The sequence below is a fragment of the Helobdella robusta genome (genome assembly GCF_000326865.2).
Source record: "Helobdella robusta unplaced genomic scaffold HELROscaffold_32, whole genome shotgun sequence".
Classification (NCBI taxonomy): domain Eukaryota; kingdom Metazoa; phylum Annelida; class Clitellata; order Rhynchobdellida; family Glossiphoniidae; genus Helobdella; species Helobdella robusta.
In genome coordinates this window covers 456,042-483,158 of record NW_008704589.1, presented here as the reverse complement: position 1 = coordinate 483,158, position 27,117 = coordinate 456,042, and the positions used below count along the sequence as shown (strand labels likewise).

General features: G+C 32.9%; 1 protein-coding gene across 1 annotated transcript; it reads left to right on the top strand.

The window, feature by feature from the left end:
- Nucleotides 1-321: 321 nt before the first annotated feature.
- Nucleotides 322-17,107, top strand: HELRODRAFT_192356 (hypothetical protein; the record flags this gene model as incomplete). The annotated part of the gene is made up of 35 exons (XM_009022500.1): nt 322-441; nt 630-778; nt 992-1,138; nt 1,526-1,593; nt 5,119-5,270; nt 5,456-5,629; nt 5,775-5,879; nt 6,028-6,228; nt 6,368-6,569; nt 6,840-6,932; nt 7,077-7,236; nt 7,487-7,672; nt 7,919-7,976; nt 8,108-8,207; nt 8,384-8,546; nt 8,699-8,871; nt 9,039-9,190; nt 9,503-9,631; nt 9,784-10,207; nt 10,334-10,503; nt 10,752-10,855; nt 11,045-11,357; nt 11,622-11,789; nt 12,044-12,127; nt 12,659-12,720; nt 12,847-12,967; nt 13,666-13,832; nt 14,186-14,344; nt 14,450-14,597; nt 14,888-15,082; nt 15,249-15,341; nt 15,522-15,691; nt 15,892-16,029; nt 16,164-16,243; nt 16,451-17,107. 35 exons carry the CDS (start codon nt 322-324, stop codon nt 16,924-16,926), a joined length of 5,604 nt encoding a protein of 1,867 aa, XP_009020748.1. The 3' UTR covers nt 16,927-17,107.
- Nucleotides 17,108-27,117: the final 10,010 nt, after the last annotated feature.

The window sequence follows — 27,117 nt, the reverse complement described above, 5'->3', positions numbered from 1 at the left end:
CTATAAATAACTAGTGTGATATGCCCGCTTGTTTACTATAAATTTATGATCATGTATGCATGCATACAATCTTATACAAATACATACACAAATACACATGCAATCACATACAACCGTGTACTATACAATCACATAAAATCATATGCTATACATTCATATACAATTACATACAACCATATACTATGCAATCATGTACACTCACTATTATACAATAACATACAAAATACAGTCACATACAATCTCATACAATCACATACATTCACGTACAATCATACACCCGGATATGCATGCACACAACCAGGTCTGTGGATATGGCACACAATGTGCAAGTACTGGATCTTTGCATGTGCTGCCTTGTTCCTCTTCATATCTCTGCAGGAAGCTGTTGTCTTTCGACTCATCTACATGTCCATGTTTCTCTACTTCATCATCTCATTCCAGGTGTTTTGTTGCCGTTTTTTTAAATTAATTTTCATTTTTTTTAATCCTTATTCGTTCAATTTTGTTCAAACATTAATCTTAAACGATTTTCATAACTATATTTGTATTTTGTATTCATTGCTGATGTATGCGTCGTGCAAATTAGTTTTAGTAAGTGTTGAATAAAAAAATGAATGTATTTGCGAAAGGTGAGCTATAGTTTTTGGCGAGCGACAATAAAGGTGTTTTGGTGGGTGGTCATATTGTATTCCATGATTGTCCTCGTCTGCATATACACCTACCAGTTCGATGGCTTTCCAAAGCATTGGGAAAGTTTCACTGGCATGAGGAAAGAAATGTTCGTTTCCCTGATTGCATTTAAATCTTTTTCTTAGTTTAAAATACGTGTAACATTTAAATGTGTAAAGAAGTAGATATTTTAGAATATGTAGTATAATTTGTCACTGAAAAATAAAAATACATTAATGGAAGTATTATTTTAAATATTTGTTGATTCACTTTTTGTTGATGTTTCTCTTATAAATTTGTTACATCACTATTCATTTTCTAGGCTTCTGAACTTGGGTTTAAAGGAGATCGACACGACGGAATTGTTCATTGACCTTTTGACCCCGACCTCGTTTCTCATAGTGGTCAGCATCCAGCTTCACTACTTCCAGAATGATTTCCTCAAGATGAGTGACCTCAACCGGTTCAAGTATGTGCGGTTTTTAGTTTTCCCACTTCCTAATCAGGATTTTGATATAAGTGGGAACGATGATGGTATTAGGATGATGTTTATATATATATATATATATATATATATATATATATATATATATATATATATATATATATATATATATATTAGGATGATATATATATATTAGGATGATATATATATATATATTAGGATGATATATATATATATTATATATTATATATATATATTATATATTATATATATATATATATATTAGGATGATATATATATATATATATATTAGGATGATATATATATATATTAGGATTATATATATATATATATATATATATATATATATATATATATTGATGGTCATGACGTGGAATGTTTCAATTGCAGATCCATGGAAAATGAACCGGCTCCCGAAAGAAGGGAAACAGCTGACAGTGCATTAGCTAGTAGAAGAGGTTTGCATATCATTCATCCATCTATTCATCCATCCATCTATTCGTTCATTCATCCATCTATCTATTCGTCCATTCCATCCATTTATCTATTCGTCCATTCATCCATCCATTCATTCATCCATCCATCAATTCGACTATTGATCCATCTGTTCATCCATTCATTTATCCATCCATCCATTCATTCATCCATCCATTCATCCATCTGTACATCTTTTCGTTCATTTATTCCATCTATTATATCATCCATTATTCAGTAATTCATTTATTCATTCATTCACTTTTCATCCATTCACTCGTTCGTATGATTGATCATTCATTGTATAGTTAATTAATTATCATCATTCATCTATCTATTGCCATTCATTTCATATAGCTATATTAGTAATATAATATTAGATTATACTTAATATGTATGCTTGTGCGTGCGTGTGCGTGTTTGTGCGTGTGTGTGTGTGTCTGTGCGGGTGTCTGTGCGATCCATTCTATTGGATAAGGACTTTTTGATGTATTATGATTCAAATAGTTCAATCACATCATGTAACGGATACATAAATGGATTTAATAATAGATGGTAGGTCATCGTAATTTAAACGCATGAACTGAATATTAATTCACCTCAACTACACATATCGTTCTTCCACAAGTCAATCAAAGAAAAATTAGTTAGTGGTTAAAACGAATAAATATTAATTAAAACAGTAGAAACGTAGATAGATTTATTTAAGTTTTTCTCAAATTTCTATGAGATATTTGGTGGTTTCGGTTTCAAATAGTTAACTTTTGAATTGAGGGTTTATGAGTAGGTTAAATAGTCCAAAATTTCACAAATGGTTAGTTGATTTATTAGATTTCAATGGTTACATATACCATAAAAATTTTACTAATATGGTTTATTATTATTGAACTGTTAACACGTTGCTAGTAAGTATTAACACACGAGACGGTTGAATGGGATTTTATTTTCGTTGATGTTTTTTTTAAAGAATTTTTGTTTGGCTGGATATCAGTTGCATCATTATTATCTGTTATTATAGTTAGGTTGTTAGGGTTATTAAAATAACAATCGGGTTTTTTTCCTGTTTAGGAATCTGCATTATCCGTAAATACATCTGACAATTTGTAACGTGCATTCGTGGAAGTACCGCACCACTGATAACTTTAGATGATTTTTAAAGTTTTTCGATTTCTCAAGTACTCTGTTGGTTCTATAGGTTTATTCCAACTATAAAAATATGACTAAATATTTTGCTTCTAGTTAATAAAGAGATGTAACAGTATGAATTAAGTTGTTTAGACAATTTTACATGAAAATATTTTGATGGGAATCTAAAGATTAGAAACGGTTTCGCAACTTGCATATATTATGACAATAGGCATTTGCTTCTGTTTTCTTCAGATATTTACCTAGAAGTCATCACGTTGTAAAATTCCACAGCAGATTCCTAACTAATTATCATTTAAAAAATATATATATATATAAATATAATATAATATAGTAAAATATTTTATAACGTGCATATTTTGATTTATTTAGGATATTAATTATATTCAGTTCGTGAAATTTCGTTAAAATGATTTCAAATTATTTTTCGTTAACATTTACGTCTTCTAATTATACGTTTGATAACAACAAACCAGTACGAATCAATGCCAGAAGGCTTGGTGTGGTAAGGTTGAGTTAGTATCCATGTAAATAAAATTTGTAACCACATAAAAGTATGTGTAACTACAGGAAAAACACACACACACACATGGTGTATATAGAAATATATATCTGTTGTTAATTATTATTTTATTAACAATTTAATAATTTATTAATTTAATCTAATTTTTATGTTGTTAATGTTTGTTTAATTTTAATGGATTATTATGTTTTAATGTTTATTTTATTGTTTCAATTTTTTTTCATGTTCCAAATGTACCGTTACCATTACAATATTTGGTCTAGGTTATTTTCTTTTCATAAATTACTAATAGAAGTAATAAGTAGCTGACGTGAAAAATAGTAATAAAAGTATTAACCATTTTAACCGAACAAATTTTAACAAAAATTAAATTTACAAATTAAACCTTTTAAGTATAAAAACGAAATTTTTGTTGATAATTTCAAAAATGTATTCCATTTATTAATCAGCTTTGCTTATATGACGTTATATCAAATGTGAATACCTATTTAACTACGGAACAATTTTCGTAAAAGGCTTTTACTTTTATTTTACTAAAAGCCATAATTTACATTACTAAATCTTCCCCAATTAATGTGGTCACTCCAGTGAGAGCTAAATGGTTTAATAATGAATTTATCACAGGCTTATATCCCTAATATAATATTTATATATACATATTTAATTATTGGTACATAAATTGAAATTTACTAATTATTTTATTTTGCTTATTTTCCTTCGAAAATTATCTTGGTAAGGACCATTCTCGGCGGAATTCTCTATAATGGATTTTACATTTATCTGGTGTTCTTTTTTTAAAATTTGGTCAAGTTTGCTTATTAATGTCATTAATTTATCACTACTACTAATGAAGATGGTAATATAAAATAATTATTTTCGTTAATGATTTCAACCAATTTCTCAATGTATTAACACGTTATCTTTGCCTAAACTTATTTTTTAAATGTTTAATTTTTTTGCAATGTGATTCCTCCATCAAATTCCAACTCATTAGTCGCAAATCATCATCAATCCTCTAAAAGCCAATAAATTGTAATAGACTTCTTTGCATTTGCACACTAAACTAAACAATTATTTCAATCTTCAATTTTGCGGAATAAAATTTACTGAGGCAAATCATTATTTAATTAACCTAATAAATAAAAAAAATGAAACAAATAATCACTTAGTTAACTGAATAATTGAATATAGGTAATGTGTTGTTGTTTCTCTAATAATACAAAGTTTACGTTTGTTCTCGGTTTAGAAATTTTCTTCAATATCTAAGAAACTTATTCAATGTTTTTATTTAATCTTTCGACTGGCACTTTGTTTCAGGTCTTGATTTTCGTTTGTTAGATCTAAATGTATATTGTGTTCTTTCAAAAAGTGTTGTAATTTATCTATTCAGCGTGCTATTCAGTCAGTCATACTTGCGGATTCAATAATTTTATTTCATCTTCATGGAGTGGAGTGATTGTAGTCTTTGTAGCGAAACAGTTTTGTCATTCTTATCGTTTTTCATAATTTTCGTTTACGAAAATTATTTTTCAACTCTGGTACTTTTTGTTAAATCCTTTCCATCTTATTTTGCGGGATATATTCAACGTTCGCAGTTTCAGTGCGTATAAGAAAATCACTCACTTTCCTCAAAATGCTCTCACACTGCATACGTTGATTGACATTACTTATATCTATTTTATTCTTAACATCTTTTTATCCAAAACCTTACAACTCGAATCCTTACATTACAAACTTTATTTTTATTAACCTAGCCAATTATTTTTTATAAGAATTTTACCACACTTTTATACCTCTGCTCATAACACGTTATTATTTTTATTTGCCCACTTGAACGCAGGTCGTAAAGATAGGATCCTCATATTTTGCACGTATCTTTGGACTAAGTTCTACAGGTTTCTCAATATGACAAGTGCTGTTCTGTGGAGATTTGTGGAGGTGCACATCTTCAAAGTTACTGTCACTACGATATTCATCTGCTGCGTCTACGAGGTTCTCTGCTTCATCGTTTGCATGCTTTTGAATATTTCAAATAGTTTTCATTGATTAAACATTTTTAATTTTAAATCGTGACATATAAGACTATAAAAGCTGGTTATTTGCTTTTCTAAGCATTATTATTTTAACGAAAAAAGTGTGAGTTATTCATAGAAGTGTATGACTTTACTACCACATAGGTGTCAGCGCTGAACACTCTCCTAGTGCTCGTGGTTGTCATTCTTCTTCCATTTCCTCGGTTGCATTCCACTCTTTCCATTCTGCAGATGATCTTATCGTCTGCCATCCTTCTCTTCAAAATGATCTACCAGATGAATATAATTGTCGATGACCTCATGACCTCAAATTGTACTGTAAGTTTCAACTTTGAAAATTTTGTTGCGTTAAATTTATGTGATGTATATTCACATTGTTTGATATATTGAACAAAGTTTGAACTTTCTCAATGGTACATTACTGTTCATGTACTTATTGTAATACTGACTTTCTTTCTATCAGAGCAATGATTCTTCAGTACTCATCCATCCTCCATTCGATCAAACACTCAACAACACCAACTTCATCGGCATACACAAGGACAAAAATATGGCAAGATATCTCATGGTTCGTTTGATATTTTATTTTTGAAATCACTTAGACTACTGAGGCTTCAAATCACTGCTTCATTATTTTCAACTCCAATAAAAATTTTGTTGACGTTATCTTCACTACTCTATCAATTTGCCCATCTCCATCAAAATTTCTCTCGAAGATCTACATAATAATGATCCTGATGTTGAGCCTGGAAGCAATAGTTCGCTACCACCAGATCCAGCACTACCGCCATCCTCTGCACACACCGCCCATGGACGGCATCGTCTTCATGTACATCAAGAGACAACACGCTGACCAGGGTCTTTCCCAATGTTGCAAGTTTTTCATCAACTACTCCTTTTACAAGTTCGGCAAAGAAGTATGTTTGTTTCAATTTCTTAGTTTTTTCGTCTTCAATAGTCGTTGTTATTTGTTTAATCTGCATTACAGCATTAATGCACTAACTAATGAAGTAAAACACAATACTTACTGACTTACCCATTGACTGAAATTGACAGCTCTGCTTCATAATATCCATGACAACAATGGTCGTTCGTCTTGATTTGTATTCGGTGGTGTACGGGGTCTTCCTCGGTGTGCTGCTCATGCTCCACAGACGTCACTGCGCGTTCGTCTGGCCCGTCTACATCATCTTCCTGGTCATTCTGCTCGTTGCTCAGTACCTCTCTTGTGTTGGAGCTCCTCCCGCTCTATGTTGGGGTACGTTTCTAGAGACATCTGATTTCGTGTTGTTCGATGTTTTGTGAGGTCCTTAGTTGTGATATGGTTATGTTTAGATGGGGTGGTGTGTCCTGGTCTCATTTGGTGTGATTATGTGGTCTTTTTTTTGTTTCACGTTGTGAGAATGAACGGAAATTTTCAGTTGCGTTATCCTTGTATATTATTGTATTATGTATTTTTTTAAAATTAACTTATTTATTATTTTATGGTTAATATATATTAACAATTAATTCACTGTTGATATTTCAGTGTACCCATGGAGTTATGACCTCAGCAAGAACCTCAAAATCTTCCTCTACCTTCCTGACTATGAGAATCCTCCGAATCCTCGCAAACTCATTGGTTTTCATTTCATAACTTCTTTTCCAGATTTTATGACTTTATTTTGTAATTTCGTTTTTTAAATATTTTTAATAAATTTTATTGGCATAGCCTACGCTGTTATTAAAGATTAAGGTTATAATTTATAAAACTATCACTTTGCAGGTGATTATTTCCAGTTACTGTTTGCCTGCTTGCAGTGGAATGTTTTCTCCATTGAGGCTCACAAGCTGGAAGAATTCGGTGGAGATGATAATGAGAGCATCATCGATCGGCTGAACAAAAAAGTTAAAAACCCTCAATCAGATTTTTTATCTTATAAAGAGTTAGCAGTTTTTTTCTTTCAATAAGATTTTAACTTTTGGGTTATTTTTTAATCTTTCACCTTTGTTTTTTTTTATTGGCATGAAATGTTGTGTAACTTAATAACGCAAATGATTGTTTTAAATAACACTTTTTACATTCTATTTTATGTCAAAATCTAATAATTTAATATTTAACTTAAAAATCAATGCTTGGTCTAAAAATTTAGTACCAGGACAAATCAAACAAATTTTAACATCCATTTACCACAGTTCCTACTTGGATTACATAAAAACTGTGCTCTTCTTCTATTCATTCTGGGTGACGCTGATGGTTGTTTTCATATCCGGTATGTCTAGGATCAGCCTCTTCTGCCTCGGATATCTGGTTGGCTGTTTTGTCTTCCTCTGGTTTGGGGAGGGAATGCTGCTGAAGCCCCTGAAGAAACTTACAAACATGTTAGATCATCTCATTTTGTTCGGGTTTAGGTGGTGTTTATTTAGTGTAAACGATGGGAAATATTTTTTTTAATGAATTTTTATTTTTGTTTCAATACATCCTTTTAATTGGGATGGTTTCTGTTTTTGATTTAAAATTTGTTCTAGCGTTTATTAGCAAAATTAATATTTAATTTTAATTTATTGATCAGAATTAGGACTTTGTATTTTTGATAAAGTGACAAAATTTTCTGTATCATATTAAAGGTGGATGGGTCTCTTGATGTATTGCTACCTGGTTCTGCTTGCTAAATGTATACTGCAGGTGAGTCAGTTGTGTTATGCAGTGTTGGTATTCTTTTGATCATATTAAACAAGGTTTGTGGAAAATTAATTTTGAAAATTTGTGTTGGCTTTTTGTTGTGAGTAATTGTTGAAACTTGTGGCATATTGCAGTTGTTAGGCTGTGTGTACATATCACAACTGAACCAAGATTACTGCTGGGTCATACAATTGTTCAATATTGTCTGTCTCAAGTCTACTACCTATGTTATAAGTTAGTAGCATGATTACGATGATGACAATGATGTTGATGACGACGATTGTGTGAGAAGAAAAATTGATTAAGGTTGATGATTAAATTCAACAATTGGTGGTATTGGTTAACATTACTAGATGATTTATGTGATAATAATATATGCCCAAGGTTTTTTAACAATAATTTTCCCTCAGGCAAATCGAACATATCAAAGTGCAACATGTCGGTAGATGAGGCAGGTTTATCATGGGATGCCCTCTGTTTCGCCTTCCTCCTCTTTATGCTGCGCATATTTAAGACCTGGTACTTCCAACACGTTGTCAATGAGCTGAGGATCAATAACAAACTGGCTGCCAGGTTCGCATGATTTCTCTTGATGTCCTTTCATTCTTGCATCTTTGCATCGCCACTAAGATGTTGTATTGTGATCATTTGTGGCATTTCGGGTGATCTGTTGTCTGTATGCTGCTACTACATTATATTTTAATACATGCCACACGCATGAACAGAGGAGCTGAGCTGATAAACAACAAGCTGATAGATGACATAAACCTTCTAAGAGCCAACGAAGAGAGGGTACTGCAGAATATAAAAGTGAAGATGGATAGGATTCGTACGAAACATGCTGCCTGCATGCAAACCAGGATGCTCACCAAGGAACAATTCGACGACCATTACACTAGTTCGTACTCTTCATTTCTTATTAGCGTTTTGATCTGTTGTTCATTATTTTTGTGTTGCTGATAATTTTGCTGTCGCTTCAGTTTGTAGCTGTTATTTAAACAATGGTTTTTCAATTTTGATAGAAGTGATAAAACTTTTCCATAACCCAATCCAACCAACCGCCAGTTATAAGATCTGGCGACTACTACATGTTCAAGGACGTTGATGAGGAGGACCAGGAGATGACGGATGGAGACACGATGAGTGAGGAAGAAGATTCCAACAACAAGGAGCATGATGATTGGAGGAGGAAGAGGACCACCGTGGCTCCTACCACTGTTTGTTTCTTTATTCGTTCGTTTCGTCTTTTCTGCTAATCAATCCATTGATGATATTAATATCATCTATTGGATTGATATTAATGCTTTCTATTAGTTGACTTTGCGTGTTTTTATTAATTACAATAACTAACAAACATCAAATTGAATTTTCTAATGATAACTCTTTATCCCATTTTAATGTTTTTTCTCTATCTGGTCTTTTTTTTGTTTTAAAATGAAACTTATTAGTTTTATATCATTGCTACCATTTATTGGGTTAAAAAATTCATTGTGTTTCTCTTTTACCTATTTGTTATATTTTCCCACCAGCTGCTGGCGACAGCATTTTTCGGAGGTGGGCCAAAAGAGGCACTTAGTTTGATTGAGAAGACGAGCAACTTCTCTCGTAGCATCAGCATAAGTTCTGCCAAGGAGTACACCACACCTGAGGCAGACATGGTCAGTCATGTAAAATAGATGATTAATTAATAGAAGTGATTGAATGTGTATGCCTCCATATGCTTTAATTTAACAAATTCCACATTCATTCAACGTCAAAGACATTGATCACTCACTCACACACAACAACAACACACACACACACCTTACAGTCGCCTACTTCAATTCTTGATGGAACGACGTCCACCATGCTCGGTTCTGAGATTGATGAACTTCGTCCCTTCACGGTTGACGACTACCCGTCAATGGTGACGACATCTCTCTCCACCCAACCAGTCACAACTACTTCATCTACCGTAGCTCTACCAGACAAAATCACAACCACCTTCTCCACAATCACTCCGCACACGACTACCTATTCCATGTCCTCCTACCTGGCACCCACCACATCATCTTATCAGAAGCCTCTTCGTCACAGTGACGTCATGCCAAGTCTTCCTGAGGTGACGTTGGAGATGGAGAGTGAGATGAGTCCTGTCGGATCTAGAACCGTATGTCCTTCAGCAGACGATTCAACTGTGATGGAGGGAAAGAAAGAGGAAGAAGAAATTGAAGAGGAAGAACTTGATGATGATGGTTGGTTGGCTGGTTTACGTGAAGGAAGATGATGTTTGTTTAAGTAGTTTTTTTTTAACATTTCATATGAAATTATATTACGAACGATAAATTCAACTAATCTTTTAAAAAAATATAATCTCACAGTGATTGACGAAGCAACAAAAAAAGTTGAGACAGGTCTGAAGATGTGCAAAATTGTTCTCATCGGATTCATTGACACCCTCATCTTGCGCATCAACATATCGACCAGACACTACAGATCCGTCTCCATGAAGCTGCATGAGGAAAAGGAAAGGGAAAAATTATTATCTAGGGTTTGTGACACTTTTTTTTAGACTGGTTTTTTACATGTTTTTCAATGTAATAGCCCTATTTGAATTATCCTTTATGATCAGACAGTAAACTTATGTTGCTATGCCACAAATGGTCTTTAAATTTATGGCCGACCATGAAAATTAATATGCTCTTCTAACGATCATTTCATTAGGAGCAGTGTTAATATTTCATGCCTCCTCTTCTGACGTCATTTTTCAAGTAATCTTGCCTCATTATATTTGTTTAGTTTTGCAAACTGATTGCACTTTTTAAGGATTCCATGCTGAAGATGCCAAGGGTTGAGTCGGACATGTTGGAAGAGGATTCAAAGGATGGCGTTGCTGTTCTCAAGTTGGCGTTTTGTTTCAAGTTTATCATTTTTATAATTATATTTTTAGAACAGTTTAGTTTTTGGAGTCTCATAATTTAATAATGAGTTATTTAGGCGTAAATATTTCCATGTTTCAACCAACGGCACGTCATCTTACTAGCAATAAATCATACATCGCCTAACAACCACAACAACCATAACGACGACAGAGAAGATGAAATAACGAACCGAAAGAGAAAGGAGAATGAGTTTCACAACACAATGCCTCGCATCATCGTTCTCATCATTGCCATTTCCGAAGCGCTTGTAGCTCGCACGGACCTCCTCTGCTACTTTGCCATGATCTTCAACACGCTGATGAGCGCCAGCATCCTCTCCATCGTCTACCCACTTTCTGTTTTCTTCTGGGGCATGCTCAGCGTCCCCAGGCCCACAAAGTTCTACTGGGTTACTGCCATTACCTACACTGAGGCTGGTTGCTTTTTTTATTTCCACTTATTTTCATTGTACAGTGACATGATTGTACGTAGGAAATTGATGTTATAATCAGCCAACAACACTACGCTTACAATCTAAAAAGTTCCTGATTAAATACATCTCTTTCACTATTAACATCAACCCAATTTGATAAATTTTAAGGCGGGTTAAAAACTTTTAATCGATCCAGCATTTTAAACTTGTTTCATTTTTTGCTCACATCGTGAATTGAATAATATTTTACTAGAATTATCGACGCTGGAGTTGCATGAAAAGTATTAAAATATATAAGCACGTGCATTCACACAGTTCATCATAGTGATCAAGTACTTGTTCCAGTTCAATTTCTACCCATGGAACAACTCAACGGAGAAGTTCGCCTGGCCGCAAATTATCGGCATCGAGAAGAAGGAAATGTATGCTGCTCTCGACTTCTTCGTCCTCTTCTGTCTCTTCATTCACCGGACCATGCTGAAGGTAGGTGGAGATTATGGATTGTCATTATTGGGACGTGGGTGGCGACTTAGACGGTGACGTAGATTGTGATGTAGATTGTAATTATGACGACATTAACGTTCACGTAACGTAAGGACGACTTGATTTTTTTAAACCGGCTTTAGTAATTAATTTATTCATTTCAGTTTATGAAATATATATTTTGTTTTATCATTCTTAAGCAGTATCAACATCGTTTTCTGACTGATTTTCAATGAACGTGTTAAAAAATGTAGAAACGTGGATTGTGGACACATGGGTTGAAGGATGATGCCAAGTACCTACGCCAACCTCATTCGAATAACATCTCCAACATAGAGGTCTGATTATACACAGTCTCTCTCTTTCTTTTTTTCTGTCTCTATCTATCTATCTATCTATCTATCTATCTATCTATCTATCTATCTATCTATCTATCTATCTATCTATCTATCTATCTATCTATCTATCTATCTATCTATCTATCTATCTATCTATCTATCTATCTATCTATCTATCTATCTATCTATCTATCTATCTATCTATCTATCTATCTATCTATCTATCTATCTATCTATCTATCTATCTATCTATCTATCTATCTATCTATCTATCTATCTATCTATCTATCTATCTATCTATCTATCTATCTATCTATCTATCTATCTATCTATCTATCTATCTATCTATCTATCCATCCATCCATCCATCCATCCATCCATCCATCCATCTATCTATCTATCTATCTATCTATCTATCTATCTTTTCGTAACATTCCTCATTTCTTTTTCGTTTAAATGTACTTGTTTATTATTTAATCATTAAGTTAACGTTGTAATTATAGTAATAATTAATAATATTTAAATGATTAGTGCAACAGAGCTGGAGGCGACAATGCACTTGCCGGCGATGGAGAGCCAAAGAAATTGAGTCCGTCAGTATTTTTTTTTCTTCTAGGTGGTGTTAAATAATGCTATATTTCTTATAGAATGAAGTGGATGGCTGCTGAATGGAATAATTCCCAATTAATGATACCTTTTGTTAATCTACTGTTCGTCAGGTGTCAGAAGTTGTTAAATCCCATTATAAACTTCTACCAACACATCACCCATCCGAAGTACTCAGCAGTCAACGACGTCTTTGCTCCGATGTTCGCCTGCGATCTGTTCACCTTTCTCATCGTTGTTTTCGGATACAACAAGTTTGGGCCATCTGAGGTTTGTTTGCTGATGACGCTGATTGGTCGGTTGGCTGGTTGATTGATTGATTGGTCGGCTGGTTTGCCGATCTATCGGTTAGTTGGTCAGTTAGTTGATCGATTCTTCTGGCTGGCTGGCTGATCAGTCAATTTGTTGGTATGTTGTATTTTGCATTGTGAGGGACTTAGCAATTGATTGAACGACAAAAAGTTTGGTGGGTTTGCCCATGTTGCCATGATATTGCACACTTGAAGAACCATTCTCATGAATGATAACTTTGAAACAATTGACCAGAGATCGCTCAAGCCACCGATTTAGCAATAGAATAATATAATTTGCTATGTCATTAAGAGCAGAGGTCATGATCAGACAGTTTTTCTTTGTCAATTATTTTATAAGTCTTCAAAATTTTTATCGAGGCAGTTAAAAATTGTTTCTTGAATTGTTGAATTTTAGCAAATAGAAGATTCTGATGTGGCAACTGTCATCCAACAAAGTCGAGTTTGTACATTTTTTTTTCATTTTGTAAATTATTTTTTTATTTCTCAAGTATAACTTTTTGTTGTAGGTTTACTTAGTAAATCTTCAAATAAATATGTCAGCATAAAGTTTATCAAATGACCACATATGTACATTAGGGATGGATTGAATGTTGAATGATGTACCTGCCCTCCACGCAGGTTCCTGTTCCCTTCCTAGCCATGCTGTTGGTTCAATTCCTGCTCATCATCATCGATCGGGCCTTGTACCTGAGAAAGTTGGTCTTTGGCAAGTTCATCTTCCACATCATCCTCGTCATCATCGTTCACACCTGGATGTTCTTCCTGCTGCCCATCATCACTGACATGTTCGTTCTGCTTTTTGTTTGTTCAGTTGCTTGTTTAGTTGTGCGTTCTGTTGTTTGTTCAGTCTTTCTTTATTTTTTCAAACTTTTTTTTAATTGGTTTCGATTGAAGATCTGATCTCATGCCAAAACTTTAATTAGGACTGGCCGTTTCATTTGAATTTCAATAATTCTAAATTTGGCCATCATTTTTGCATTTTATCATCATTAATAATTTAGAAAATTGATCTTTTTATCTAATTTACGGAACCAAAAAGCGCTACTAACAAGTTAAAGATATGTATTTTTTGATTGAATTCTTTCTAATTCTTTTTGATAGTTTAGTTAATTTTTCATGTAAAATTAAAAAATTTCAGACCGTTTGTAAAGAACAGAGCAGCTCAGTTGTGGTATTTCACGAAATGCATCTACTTTGGGTTCTCGTGCTATCAAGTCAGGTCTGGCTATCCAATCAGAATATCAGGAAATTTCCTCACTAAAAAATTCGGATATTTCAATTTGTTCTGCTTTAAAGGGTTGGTTCATACTTTTTATCTTTATAACCTTCTATTGCGATTTTATCAAAATTTTGCGTTGAAATGGTATGCAAAATTTATAATTTAAATTTTTTCTTTTTCTAGATTTTTGGCAATTCCTTTCCTGTTGGAGCTGAGGGCACTGACAGACTGGATGTGGACAGACACCACTCTTGCTTTGACCAGCTGGTTGCAAATGGAAGATATATACGCTAACGTGTTTGTGCTCAAGTGCTGGAGGAAAATTGAACATGTTGGCTTCCTTCTTTTCGTTCATCATTTTTTATCACTAAATTATTTTTGAGATTTAGCGTATGTGTTTTGTTTTTCATATTATTTTATAATCTTTGCAAGCACTTCACTTACTCAAACTTGTTTACAGTATGACCGGCAGATTTTTCAATAGTTCTTTTCAAAATCTGATAAAAATTAATATTAAACAAATGTGACTGCACTCTTTTTTCAAATTTTACCTCATCATTTGATTACATATGTTAGATGCATTAATTTGGATGTACAAATCTTTGAAAACATCGGAAACAGGACAGTCCAACTCCACGAGCGATTCCCCGACATCCAGTTGTGAAGTATGGATTGGGAGGTCTCGTACTCTTCCTTCTCATCTTCATCATCTGGCTGCCTCTTCTCCTCTTCTCCATGTCAAGTAGCATCTACGAGCCCAACCCTCCCATCGCTGTCAGGTTCCAGTTAAGTGTCGGTGGTTACATGTCCTCTCAGGTTTGCTTTTCTTTTTTAAATTCTTTTTATTAAAAATTCACTTCGCTTTGTTCTTATTGAACATACATTTTTGTAATAAACATCGTTCTGTTTTGTATTGTTATTTTCATTTATTGTTTTCTTTTTATTTAATTTTCACGTCATGTTTAACATTGAAATGCTGCAGCCGATCTTTAAGACATCTATCAATAGGAACCAACTCTCGCCAATCGACCCCAAGGAATATGTCAACTTGAAGCAGATTTACATGCACATACCTGTTAGTTCAGTCCTTATTATTTCTTTCCAGTCAATGAAAATTTGTCATTTCTTTTTTTAGTTAGTTTTAATCTGCAGTTGCCCACACGCAAATGTACGTACACGCACACATACGTACAATTACCGAGATATATTTTACACGGTTGCATACACTTTCACGTGATGGCGTTGAAACCCGCAGAGAGCACTAGCATTTTTGAACGCCTACCGGGAAGATGATGTTTACAAAATATCGATTGGCAATACGTCGTCATCAACCTGGGAGATCAGCTATCCCACCGAGAAGAAACTCTTGGAAGACCTGAAAAGCATGAGGAACATGAGTTTCTCCGTTGATATCACCATAACCAGGTGTGGTGGTCAGAATGCTTTCTTTACACGTTCCACTGTTTAGTGTGTCTATCGCATAACCTATCCAATTTTGTTTTATATTTCACTTTTTATTTTTTTAAATAATTTATTTATTTCATTTTCGTTAACATTCTAAACATTTTATTATTGAAAAGGATTTCTTATTTTGGAAGATTAATTATTCTATAATTACCATGCAGGGATCCACCATTAAACGGATTAACAGAGCGTGAGGTGTCGGTACACTTCACGCGTCCAATGGATCCGGACAATCCCAAAGACAGGGATGCACTCAATAAGACTTTCAGGATGATTAATGGATCCTACAAAGAATCAGTGTTCGTGAACATTTTTATTTGTTAATTTATATGAGTGTTTAAGATTATATTCATTTGCATCTTGTTTAGTGAGAAATTGAATTATTAATATATAATTCATCGACGACATGATTATTTGCTGATTTTGCATTTAGGACGATAGAGAATTTGTTTCCGAGATACTTGACAGTGCCATCGAGGAAGAGTGTCAATGAATCTGGACTCCTCTACCACGGTGATCATGTTGCTCGCTTAGTTGTGCACGTGCTTACGAGACGTGATAATTATTATTGCTTAATGGAATTCATTCAAAATATCAAGAGTTTGCGATCATCATCATTTTGTGCCATACTTAGCATATAATTTGATCACTTCCATCCTATCATTAATGTTTTTATGAACCGTCAATTCATTACAAACACATCCTTGCGTTGGGTGACAGGTGAGAGTAGCAAGCTGGCTCACAGAAGCGACATCACACTGTCACTGCACCAGAACAAGAACGACAAATCACGCTGGTGGGAACTGAAAGAGAACTGCTTCAGAGAGATGAGGGAGCACGATTTGTCCGTCTGCAACTCCGGGCGCGGTTCTCTCATCGTGGCGTTCAGCGAGCGCATACCAAAGGGCGTCCTCACCTACGTCAACAATTTTGGAGTGATCGGTCTCTACGTTTCTGTCATCCTCGTCATCGGCAAGTTCGTGCGGATGCAGTCGGTCGGCAACATCCAGAACATCATGTTCACCAGTCTGCCCTATATCGAGAGGATATACGGCCTCTGCACGGATATCTATCTAGTCAGACAAGCGCGCGAGTTTGCGTTCGAGGAACTTTTGTTTGCGAAATTGAATTTTCTGCATCGGTCTTCTGAGACTATGATTGCGTGGACCAGATATCCTAAGCCTAAAACTGACTGATGATGGTTGATGATGATATATCGTAGCTTTATATACTTACATAGATAGTATTGATAGCATTTATATGTATATATACATATAGATTTTTCTACAATCTTGTACATAAAATCGAACTTATACTCACCTCTTATGTAAAGATGGATATTGAAAAGAAATAACAATCAGTTAAAAAACAATTGTTATTAACAGAAAAAATGTATTTTGATATAGTACCCTAATTGTGATCAGTTGAGGGCTCAATCGATTGTTTTTTGTAGCTCGTACATGTCTCATATTAATCAGTTTTCATTAACTTATTCATATTTTCCACCAAGCGTAGGTACATCATTTTCATTATTTTGTTGAATTTCTGAATGTTAAATTTATAGATAAGTATATTATCATTTTTTGTAACGTTTGAGATGTGTAGTTTTTTAATAGTTCATTCACATACTTATATGCTCATTTATTCATATAATCATTCATTCATGTTTTTTCATTCATTCATTCTTTTTTTCAAATATATTTATTCTGTTATTTATATATTTATTATTTTATTTACAAGTTCTCTTATAGCATCTTCTTCATTGTTCAAAAGCTCCTTTCAAAATAACTCCAGCACAAAACAATGAATCAAACTACTCCCATGATTTGTCTACTCTGCCCGTTGCATACCTGTTGCACTCCTTATCAATTTATTCAATCCTCATTTTTTATCTTCATAACAATCGATTCTTATATCATAATATCGTAATAGATATATCATATATCTTAATCCATCTATCTGGCCGGCTGGATACGTTATGCAATGCCTCAATATTTTCAACACATTCGAAATGCAATGTCGGAGTAAGGTGATGCAAGGTCTTCACTTCTAATGGCAACCTTTAACTCTCGTCCAATTTTTGTCGGTTGTGAATTTTTAGAGTCAGATCAACTGTCTTTTTAAATACGTAACTTTTAATGGTTTTAAAATATTCTGGACTAGAATGGAGTATGATTTCAGTTTATTTTCTAAGTCTAGATGGCAAATTCAATGATTTGGTTGAAGTCTGTTATGCTGAAACTTTGAGACATTACGAGGGCTGATGGTAATTTCTTTTCACAGGAATCTAGACAAAAATTTGAAGTTCTGAGCAAATGAGTGAAGACTTGAGGCTTTGCATGTCGTGTTTCGTGTTTATGACAGTTGCATGTAGGAAAACAATGCTGAAATCTGTGGAGAGATTTTTATCGGTGGAGTCTATATTTGAATGAGCCATGAAATGATAATAAGATAATTTATTATCCATTGTTTACATGCATGGCCAATAGTGCATTTTATTTTTTTCGTTTTTTATTCAACTTTTACTTGTGTTGTAAAACACGCTTACGCTTACTTGCGTTGTAATAATATATGCTTGCTTATTTGTGTCGCTCCTTAAATTTCTACTCTTAAATTTGATGAAACACTTATTCTGATTTGGACATTCCTTCCTTTTGGAGACAAGCATCTTATAAATTTATGACAATATTTATAATTATTAATATTATTGTAGTTATTAACGTTATCATTGTTTTGTGTTTTTTTTACAGATTTTGGTTATCTTGTATCGATGAATTTATTATTTTTATTATTTATATATATTATTATTTATTTATTTATTATTATTATTATTATTATTAAGTTTTTCTAATTATTCCTTAAACTTTATATCCAAAACTGTATATGTTTAAAAGTGCTCACCAGCAAGCATATGTATACATCCTAACTAAATACGTATTATCTACTAATACTTTCTACTCAATACTAGCTATCTTGATTGTGTTACATATTCAATTAGCGTTTTGATCCATAGTTTTCATTTAAATCAAATTTTCATTATTATTTTACCCTATTGGAATTCGTTTTCCTCTTGATGTGATTTGATAATTTCATGCCATATTGGTTATTTTAACACATTTTTTTAATGCTTTAAAAAATTTTTGTTTAAGTGGTTCTATTTAATGAGTTATGCGTTCTTCTCTTATGTTGAGAGTTAGTGTGTTGGCCAGTATCATTTCAACTACCATTCATATATCTATCAATTATCTATGTCATCGTAAGTATCTATGTGATCGTTACTATCGTGAATTCTTTCATGCATTGATACTTTTTCTTCTGTTTACAACATTTGGCAAATGGCAACATTTGTTGCAGTCACTCTCCTGTTGTTTTCATTCTTCATTTGCTTGCTCTTATTGTTATTTATTTATATATATATATATATATATATATATATATATATATATATATATATATATATATATATTGATTCTTTTGCTTCCTTACCAGTGTACATAGCAGTTAACGAAACGAGCGCAATTAAAAATGGGTTCTTACTTAACACATTTTATTAATCTTCTTTCCTTCTGTTTATTTCTCCATATTTATTACAATGAATGACAAATGCAATATTTTTTTTCCTTTAATAAATTTTTGTTATCTTTTGTAAATTTAGAAAAAAATTCTACTCAATTCAATATTTTGGTAACAAATATTCAATGAATTTTACATGAATAATCGTCTAAAACTCCGTTTAGCAAGTAAGTCTTATGATCGATTGCGCCCTTCGCTGAAGCTGTTTCTACATAAATTCTAACAAATATTTTTATTTTTTCCCTTACCACACAATTCTAACTTCATCGGAGCCCACTCGTTAACCGTCATTCGATTAATCAGTTTCGAAATTGGTTTTGAAATTAGTTTCTAAATTATTTTTAATAAAGTTTTCCCTTTCATTTTGAGAACAGCAATGAAGCCGCCAGTAATTAATGATGGTAATATAATACAATAGTACAATTATAATAATAAAATGGACTATTATTATAACATCAATTTCAAATGGTATGTGAATAATTAATTATATCGGTTTAATATTTCATGAACTCTTTTTGTCAGCCTGATTCATCAGATTTTACGTAGGTATCAATTTTTTCTCTAAGTTCATCATAAACAGTCGTCATAATACCTAAAAGCAATTACATGTCCACATGTAGCGTTACCTTTTAAGTGTAGGACAGTTTACATTTGACCAATTTTATATTATTATTATTATTTTATTATTATTATTTTATTATTTAACATTACTGTTAGGCCATTATTTTTAGATTTGGCCGTGTTACATCCGTTGTACAATTGCAGATATGTGTGACTATTCTTAATCTTTAAGTAAACGTATAATGTGTGTGTGTGTTTTGTGCGTGTGTGTGTGTGTGTGTGTGTTGATACATGTATGTGTTTGTGCAATTAACTCGCATGATATGTAATTAGATGAGCTTTTTATAGTTTTTTATGTATATTACATATAGATGTAAGTACATGTAATTTATGTATGCTTGTAATGTATTTGTAAGTAATAGATATATATTTGTTGTTAGAGAAGATAATAGGAAGAATTTGAATATGTTGAATTAATAATTTCATATCGCATAAGGCAATCTATCCACTCTGCTCACAACCATTTGTAATTTAGAAAACAACAAAGCCGTCTACTGATTAATATAGGCTGAAATCATTCGTCTTTTCATGTGAATTTATTTTCAAGATAGCTTAAATAGGACTCTGACTAACTACCTATTAATCACTTATTAAATTTTAAAATAAGTTTTAGTCTCTTACTATTTTTTCTTACAATCGACAAATTTCTAACGACCATTTTTGGAGTTTTTATAAATCATAAATTTTCATGTCGTTTGTTCCATTGTACGGATTAAGATATTTTTATATTCGCAATAATATTAATATTGTAATAGCACACAATTTGCTTTTATGTTATTTTTATAAATAATGCTCGTTCATCTTAGCATTTTGTCCATTTATTTTCTGTATTGTTGAATTACCAAGACGATTGATGCAATAATTTGACCACGAGAATTTCTCAAATATAAATTTATTAGTGAAAATTCAAATTTCTCTAAAGAATGCGAATCTTTGTACATAGATTATGCTTAATTAATTTGTAAATAGTCTGTTGCAATGTACTTATTATTATTATTATTATGCTAGCTACGACCACTACATATTACAACATGGACAACTAGTCTTGAATTTTTTTTTTGCTTTAATAGTTTCACGTTTTTCATTTCGCAGTATATCATTTGTTTTTTATTTGTTACATTAATTTAACATTTTTTCAAGTTATTTATAATTACGTCATCATGCTTAATGTAGAGATTTCATTTGCTGTTTCATTAAATGGTTTTGCCATAAATAAAATCAATTCTAATTTTGATAAAATTAAAAAGTTTAATAAAAGTTTTTAACTAAAACAATTGTCTGGGCGCTATTTCTTTCGTTATTTAAAAACAAACTTCCTGTAATCCGATGTTAAAATTTGAAACGTTGTCTCGATACACCTCAGACCATATATGTAGAATAAAATTATTTACACAAAATGCTTTTGTTCACATATTTTAGTAATTCATATTCCCTACCGTATATGAGTTAGAAGTGAATTTTATTTTCTTTAGTAACAATTTATACTCTAAAACAGTTGGACGCATGGAACAATTGAGGAGAAACGTATCAAAATAAAACAATTAAAGAAAATTATTCGTTTCCAGTCAAAAAGGAGTCACATCGATTCTTCGTATCATCTGCATGGTTGTTGTCACCATCACCACGCCTGCATGCCGCACCCATTCCTTCTTCTTCGAGAACCAAGGTTGGAAAGGTCTTTCTTCTCAAAGCTTCAATTTCATCTTTTAATGACTGAATCTCCTCTGCCTGAGATTTCACCAGAGCAATCAGTTTGTTCTTGTATACAAGTTTTCTGTTAACAAATATTACACGCTTATTTACCAAGATAGCTAAATTATAAGTGTTATTATAAAGCATCCTTTCCAATATAAATAAAGAGCATACGTCGTATCATATCGGCATTTGAGCTATTTTATTTTTTAGTTTGATTACTTGCTGCAAAGTTTAGTGATCATCTAAGCAAACTTCACTTTTAAAAAAGTTCAGGCTGATCCTTAAACACTCCCCAGCTACGTGAACGGCGCATAAAAAATCTCATTGCTCTAGGTTGAACAAATGCCTCTAAACGATGACAATGGTGCTGATGAATAAAGTTATGGCGTGAAATGTAATGGCAAATTAATAAACTCACTTGTGTCTGTTCTCTTGTTCTCTCTGAGCTGTTCCACTTTTATCGACTGCAAAAATTACAGCATCCAATTGACTACAAAATTTAAATAAAAACATGCAGAACTATCATTTTAAAACGTTCGTTCAATAGGGACATAGGAATAAACTTCAAAACACCTGCAATGTCGTGTATTTGCTTTCTTTCTAGGATGGTGGCGTTCAGTTGGATCAGCTCATCTGTCAGTTGCTTGTTCTTCGCTCTCAAGTCCTCAATGTTTTTCTCCACCTCTTTCAGCTTCTGATTCTTCATCTCCATCTTCTTCTCGTGAAACTTTTTATATTTATATTTGATACTGTTGGTACTTAACACTGACTAATCATCATTGCTAAATGTTTGTCCTTAAAGATTTTAATTGTAAGTTGTTCATTTCATTGCTATTGGTTTCTATTTTTCAATAATAATCGTAACATCAATCAATCAATCTTCGTTTTTCGTCCAGAGACCCGGTTTCCCAAGGTAGGACGTAATAATAATCGTAACATAATCTAATTGTGTATCTTTCGACGAGTTAACAGTTTCATTAGCAATGAAAGTACAAACGACCACAAACCTCTTTCGACACAGTCAGTGACTTCTCCAGCATGTTCACTTCCTGCGTTTTTAGATCATCATAATTGTCTTTCTTTAAAAACTGTAAAATAAAATTATTACGTTGATGCGTTACACAGACTTACGTTATGACGTTAAAGAAATTTTTATTGATTTTATAAACTTTCATTCAGCTTAACTAAATAGTTAAAGTAGAGAAACGATTGAAAACAGGATTCACTCAGATCAAATGAAACTTATCGTAGTTATCATATAAATAATGAATGCTAACGAAAAGAACTTCTTTGGTAACTTTGAACTTGGCAATATCTTTCATCTTATTTTTCAGATCTTGTAATTCCATTTCCATCTTTTTGTGTTCCCTCAAATACAAACGAAAGATGAATGGAGTAAAATTCTAATGATAAAATGCGTCTAACAATATTTAAAAAAACAACAAATAACAACGTCGTTTCTTTAAACTTCCTTACCATTCCAGCTGAACTATTCCTTTTTTGACGTCCTTGCTTTCTATCATCGTAGCTATCTTATTTTCACCCAGCACCTATTCGTCATCAATTTAACGAAACGTCAAACGTTGAGTTGATACATTCCCTGATTGACATGGTGAAATAAATAGTACGACGACGCATCCAACTGAACCGACCTTGATGTTTTTGTTGAGTTCCTCTATGACCTCCCTGTGAAGCAGCAAACTTGACCTATAATTCGGCATAAACCCTGACACGTCGACCTCAACCTGACCTTGTTTCAACAGCAACTGCAGCTCCAAATTGCGGTAAAACTGATGACTGGCTTGATGAAGTCTGTTGTCAAACAAATTTTCAGCGTTCCGAAAAAATTTAAATCTGAGTATTACAACTTTAATTGCAATGAATACTGTGAAAAAAAGCAAAAAAGTTAAGCAAAATCTATCCAAAAAAATTAATTCAAAACGATCATTACAATTGAAAAGAAGTAAAATTATTTTGAGCAATGATTAAATTAAAAGCAAAACGTAGATAGAAAACAATGAGTACTGGTTGAGAGTGTTGAAGACATCATCAATTTCTTGTTTGGCACTGTCGGCTTCAGACTGCAACTTAGAAACATGCGCCTGCAGTTCAATCAAGGCGAGCTGCTCATTTTTCACCTACCAAGTGCAATAATTTATTGAAATAAGTAGCCCTTCGATGATGTTTATTGGTTAAAATTATGCTACCAGCCCTGAAAGAATTACAATGCCAACTAACGTGGATCTCTTTCAATATTTTCTCCATCCTGTACGAACAGAGCTGCTGCCATATTGCATTAGATAAGCCTGGTGTTTGATCGAAAAGTGTATTTTTTTTTTATTTTGTAAAAATAATAAACATCTGACACGTATCTTTATTAATTCAATAATATTATCAATGTAATACAATTTCTGAAGGATTGTAACTACTCGATTTGATTTAAATATTTTTCCCATAGTATTTCTCTTTCCCCACGTTCAGTGCAATAAACATTTTTCACATTATCTGAACTTCTATTTTTCCACATGGAAAAAGAAAATAATTTTTGGGAGCATAAATGCCGCTAAATATGAACAACAACAACAACAATTATTAATTCAGCAAAATTAATATTTCAACAAATGATGAAAATATTTTTTTATGACTAGGAAAGTAGAAGAATAAACCAAAAATTAAAAAAATACCTTCAGGAATGTTCTTCGGATGATCGAGGTCTGCCATGACAGATGCTATCAAAGTCTGATATTCTTCATCGGCAAACAACTGGTTGGCTGCCGACTGAGGCCTGTCCAGAGCATTCTCCTTGCTCTGCGCCAGGTCCATCAACTTCGACTTCAATCCTCTTTTACATTACAAATAATTATCCAATGCATCAAGCGTCAATTCAGAAAATAAAATGTTTTCGTTTTATATATTAATCTAAATAAATGTTCGTCTGTTCTTTGCGGTTTTTTCAATTTGAGGACTTTATTCAAAAAATCCTGGTGCTTGAAACCGCCAACAAATTGCAAAATTACTTCTAGTTGGTCTAACAGTACGATAATAAAACGAAACACCATTAAAAAAACACCAACTCTGATTTTCATCAGAGACGTAAATATCAAATCAACAATTCAATTACTTTGGTCTCTTTTTGTAGAGTTTCAAAATGATTTCATGGTAAGCATGAGGAACGTCGTGAAATTCTCTTTTAAACATTCTTTCGTGAGTCTTGAGTTACAATTCAATCAAAACCAGCCAAGTAAAAAATTTTTAAGACTTCGTAAAATCATTCAATAGTTGGATAAAACAGTTGAAAATGTAAATTATAATTTACAAGATATAAAAGTAAGCTAACAACATCACCTTGTCATCTTCAGCGTGAGTTTCGTAGACAGATTGTGTATCGTCCAGCTGCTTCTTAGCTTGAATTGCTGCCATGAACGCTTGATTCTGAGAGAGAGAGAGAGAGAGAGAGAGAGAGAGAGAGAGAATGGGAGAGAGAGAGAGAGGGAGAGAGAGTTTAACAACATTGTATATTATGTAAACATCAATCATCACACAATAACAACAAAAACATCAGCATCAATCACCACCATAATCACCAACGACAAATAAATGAAACATCACCATCAACGGACCACCATAATAAACGACATCATCAACAAACAATTACATAAAACAAAGTAGAAGACTCACTGAGTTTTCTTTGGCAATCTCTAACTTCTTAAGCAACTCCTTCTCTCTGAATGTTATCTGCTCTTCCAGGGACATGCTGTGTCTCAAACGAAAGATCTTTAACTCTTCCTGGCAGCGTTCATTTAAAAATTATTTCCTTACTTCTCAATCTAAGCATATGACAAACAGAATATAGGCTGCTTACACAATAACCCATAATATTAATAATTCACTTGTTCAACAATATTACTTCTGTATACAATGTTGTATCTGACATTCACCACTAATCAAAACTTTGTTTATTATTCTTTTTTAAACTAACTTCCCAAATAGATCATTCAAAAACAATTTTTATTGTTGTTAAAGTGCTTCTAAAATTTAAAATCTTCACTGTTTTAGAGTATTAAAACTAATGCGTTAATCAAAATTGTCTCTAACATTTCAGAACAAACCTGATAAATTGCGGATTGAACAAGTATCTTCCTATCGAATAATTTACTGAGACGATCATCAAAGTTTTTCATGAGGTCGTTAACGTTCGCCTGCAACTTCTTTAACTCCATCTCTAAGACCTGGTTGTTGTTGCAACGACATTCAATTCAACACTCAACTTATAGAGTTGTATTAGAACAAACTTTCAAACAAACAATGTATTTATTAACTTTTCTGAAACCCTGACCTTTTTATACTTCTCTCTTTCTTCCTCGAGGATCTTCAAATTGTTTTTGTACTCTTGGGCCATCCTCTTCTCATCATCATTCCATTTATCTTCAGATTTTTCTTGCATGAAGTTAGGAATTGGAATGTCCTGTCGATAAAAAAAAACCACATTCAACAGTTGGGAACAAAACTATGGACGGAGACGATACCAGATGACAACAATTGTATTAAATGATTGTATTGATCAATAAATAGCAACAAAACATTTAAACGATAGCAACAATCATCGCCATGGTTCTTTTCAAAATTATACGCCGGTGATACTAATGCTATAATGGCTACCACTACCATACTACTACCACTACTACTACTAATAATAATAATAGTAAAAATATTAATAATAATAATAATAATAGTATTAATAATAATTAATAGAACAAATAGAAGAATAAGAATATAAAAAAGTAAGTGAACAGAGACCTTCTTGAGTTCATCTTCCTTCTTGATCTCCAAGACACCTCCCATCATCTGCTCCAGACCTCGCTCCCTCCAGTTATCCTTAGTTTAATTTTTTATACATTTTAATTCCTTTCTATTCCATTCAATAAAATGAAATTTCTTTAAATTTGAAAATAAAACGCTAAAATGATCTCAGCGACTAATTTAAGCAATAACATGCACCAGTAAGCATAGCTGGTATAAAAATCTTTAAAACCCTCAGGCATAATTGAAATCCTATTAATTTTTCTAATTAAAAGTTCACCGTTCAACAATTCTTGGAAATTTAAACGACGACAACCCCGAGATAATTTTAATACATACATTTAATCAACGGATCATACTCTTTTACGTGAGATATGAGGTGACTCGGTTACCGCTGGACAGAGCAGGATGATTTACGATTCTAGCGTCTTGCTAACCATACTCATATTACATTCATCTCCTCAATCATCATATCACAGTTATCATGATTATCATAAAATTACAGCCATCACATCATCATATCATGGCCATCATCATATCGGGGTCATCATCATTTCTTGGCCATCATTTGGTGGCCATAGTGGTCATCATCATTTCGTGGTCTTCACCATTTTTTGAAGCAACTTTCTCTCCTCTTCGTTTTTCTTCTCCTCTTCCTGCATCTTCCATTGCTCAGGCGTCATGTACTTTTCTATTTT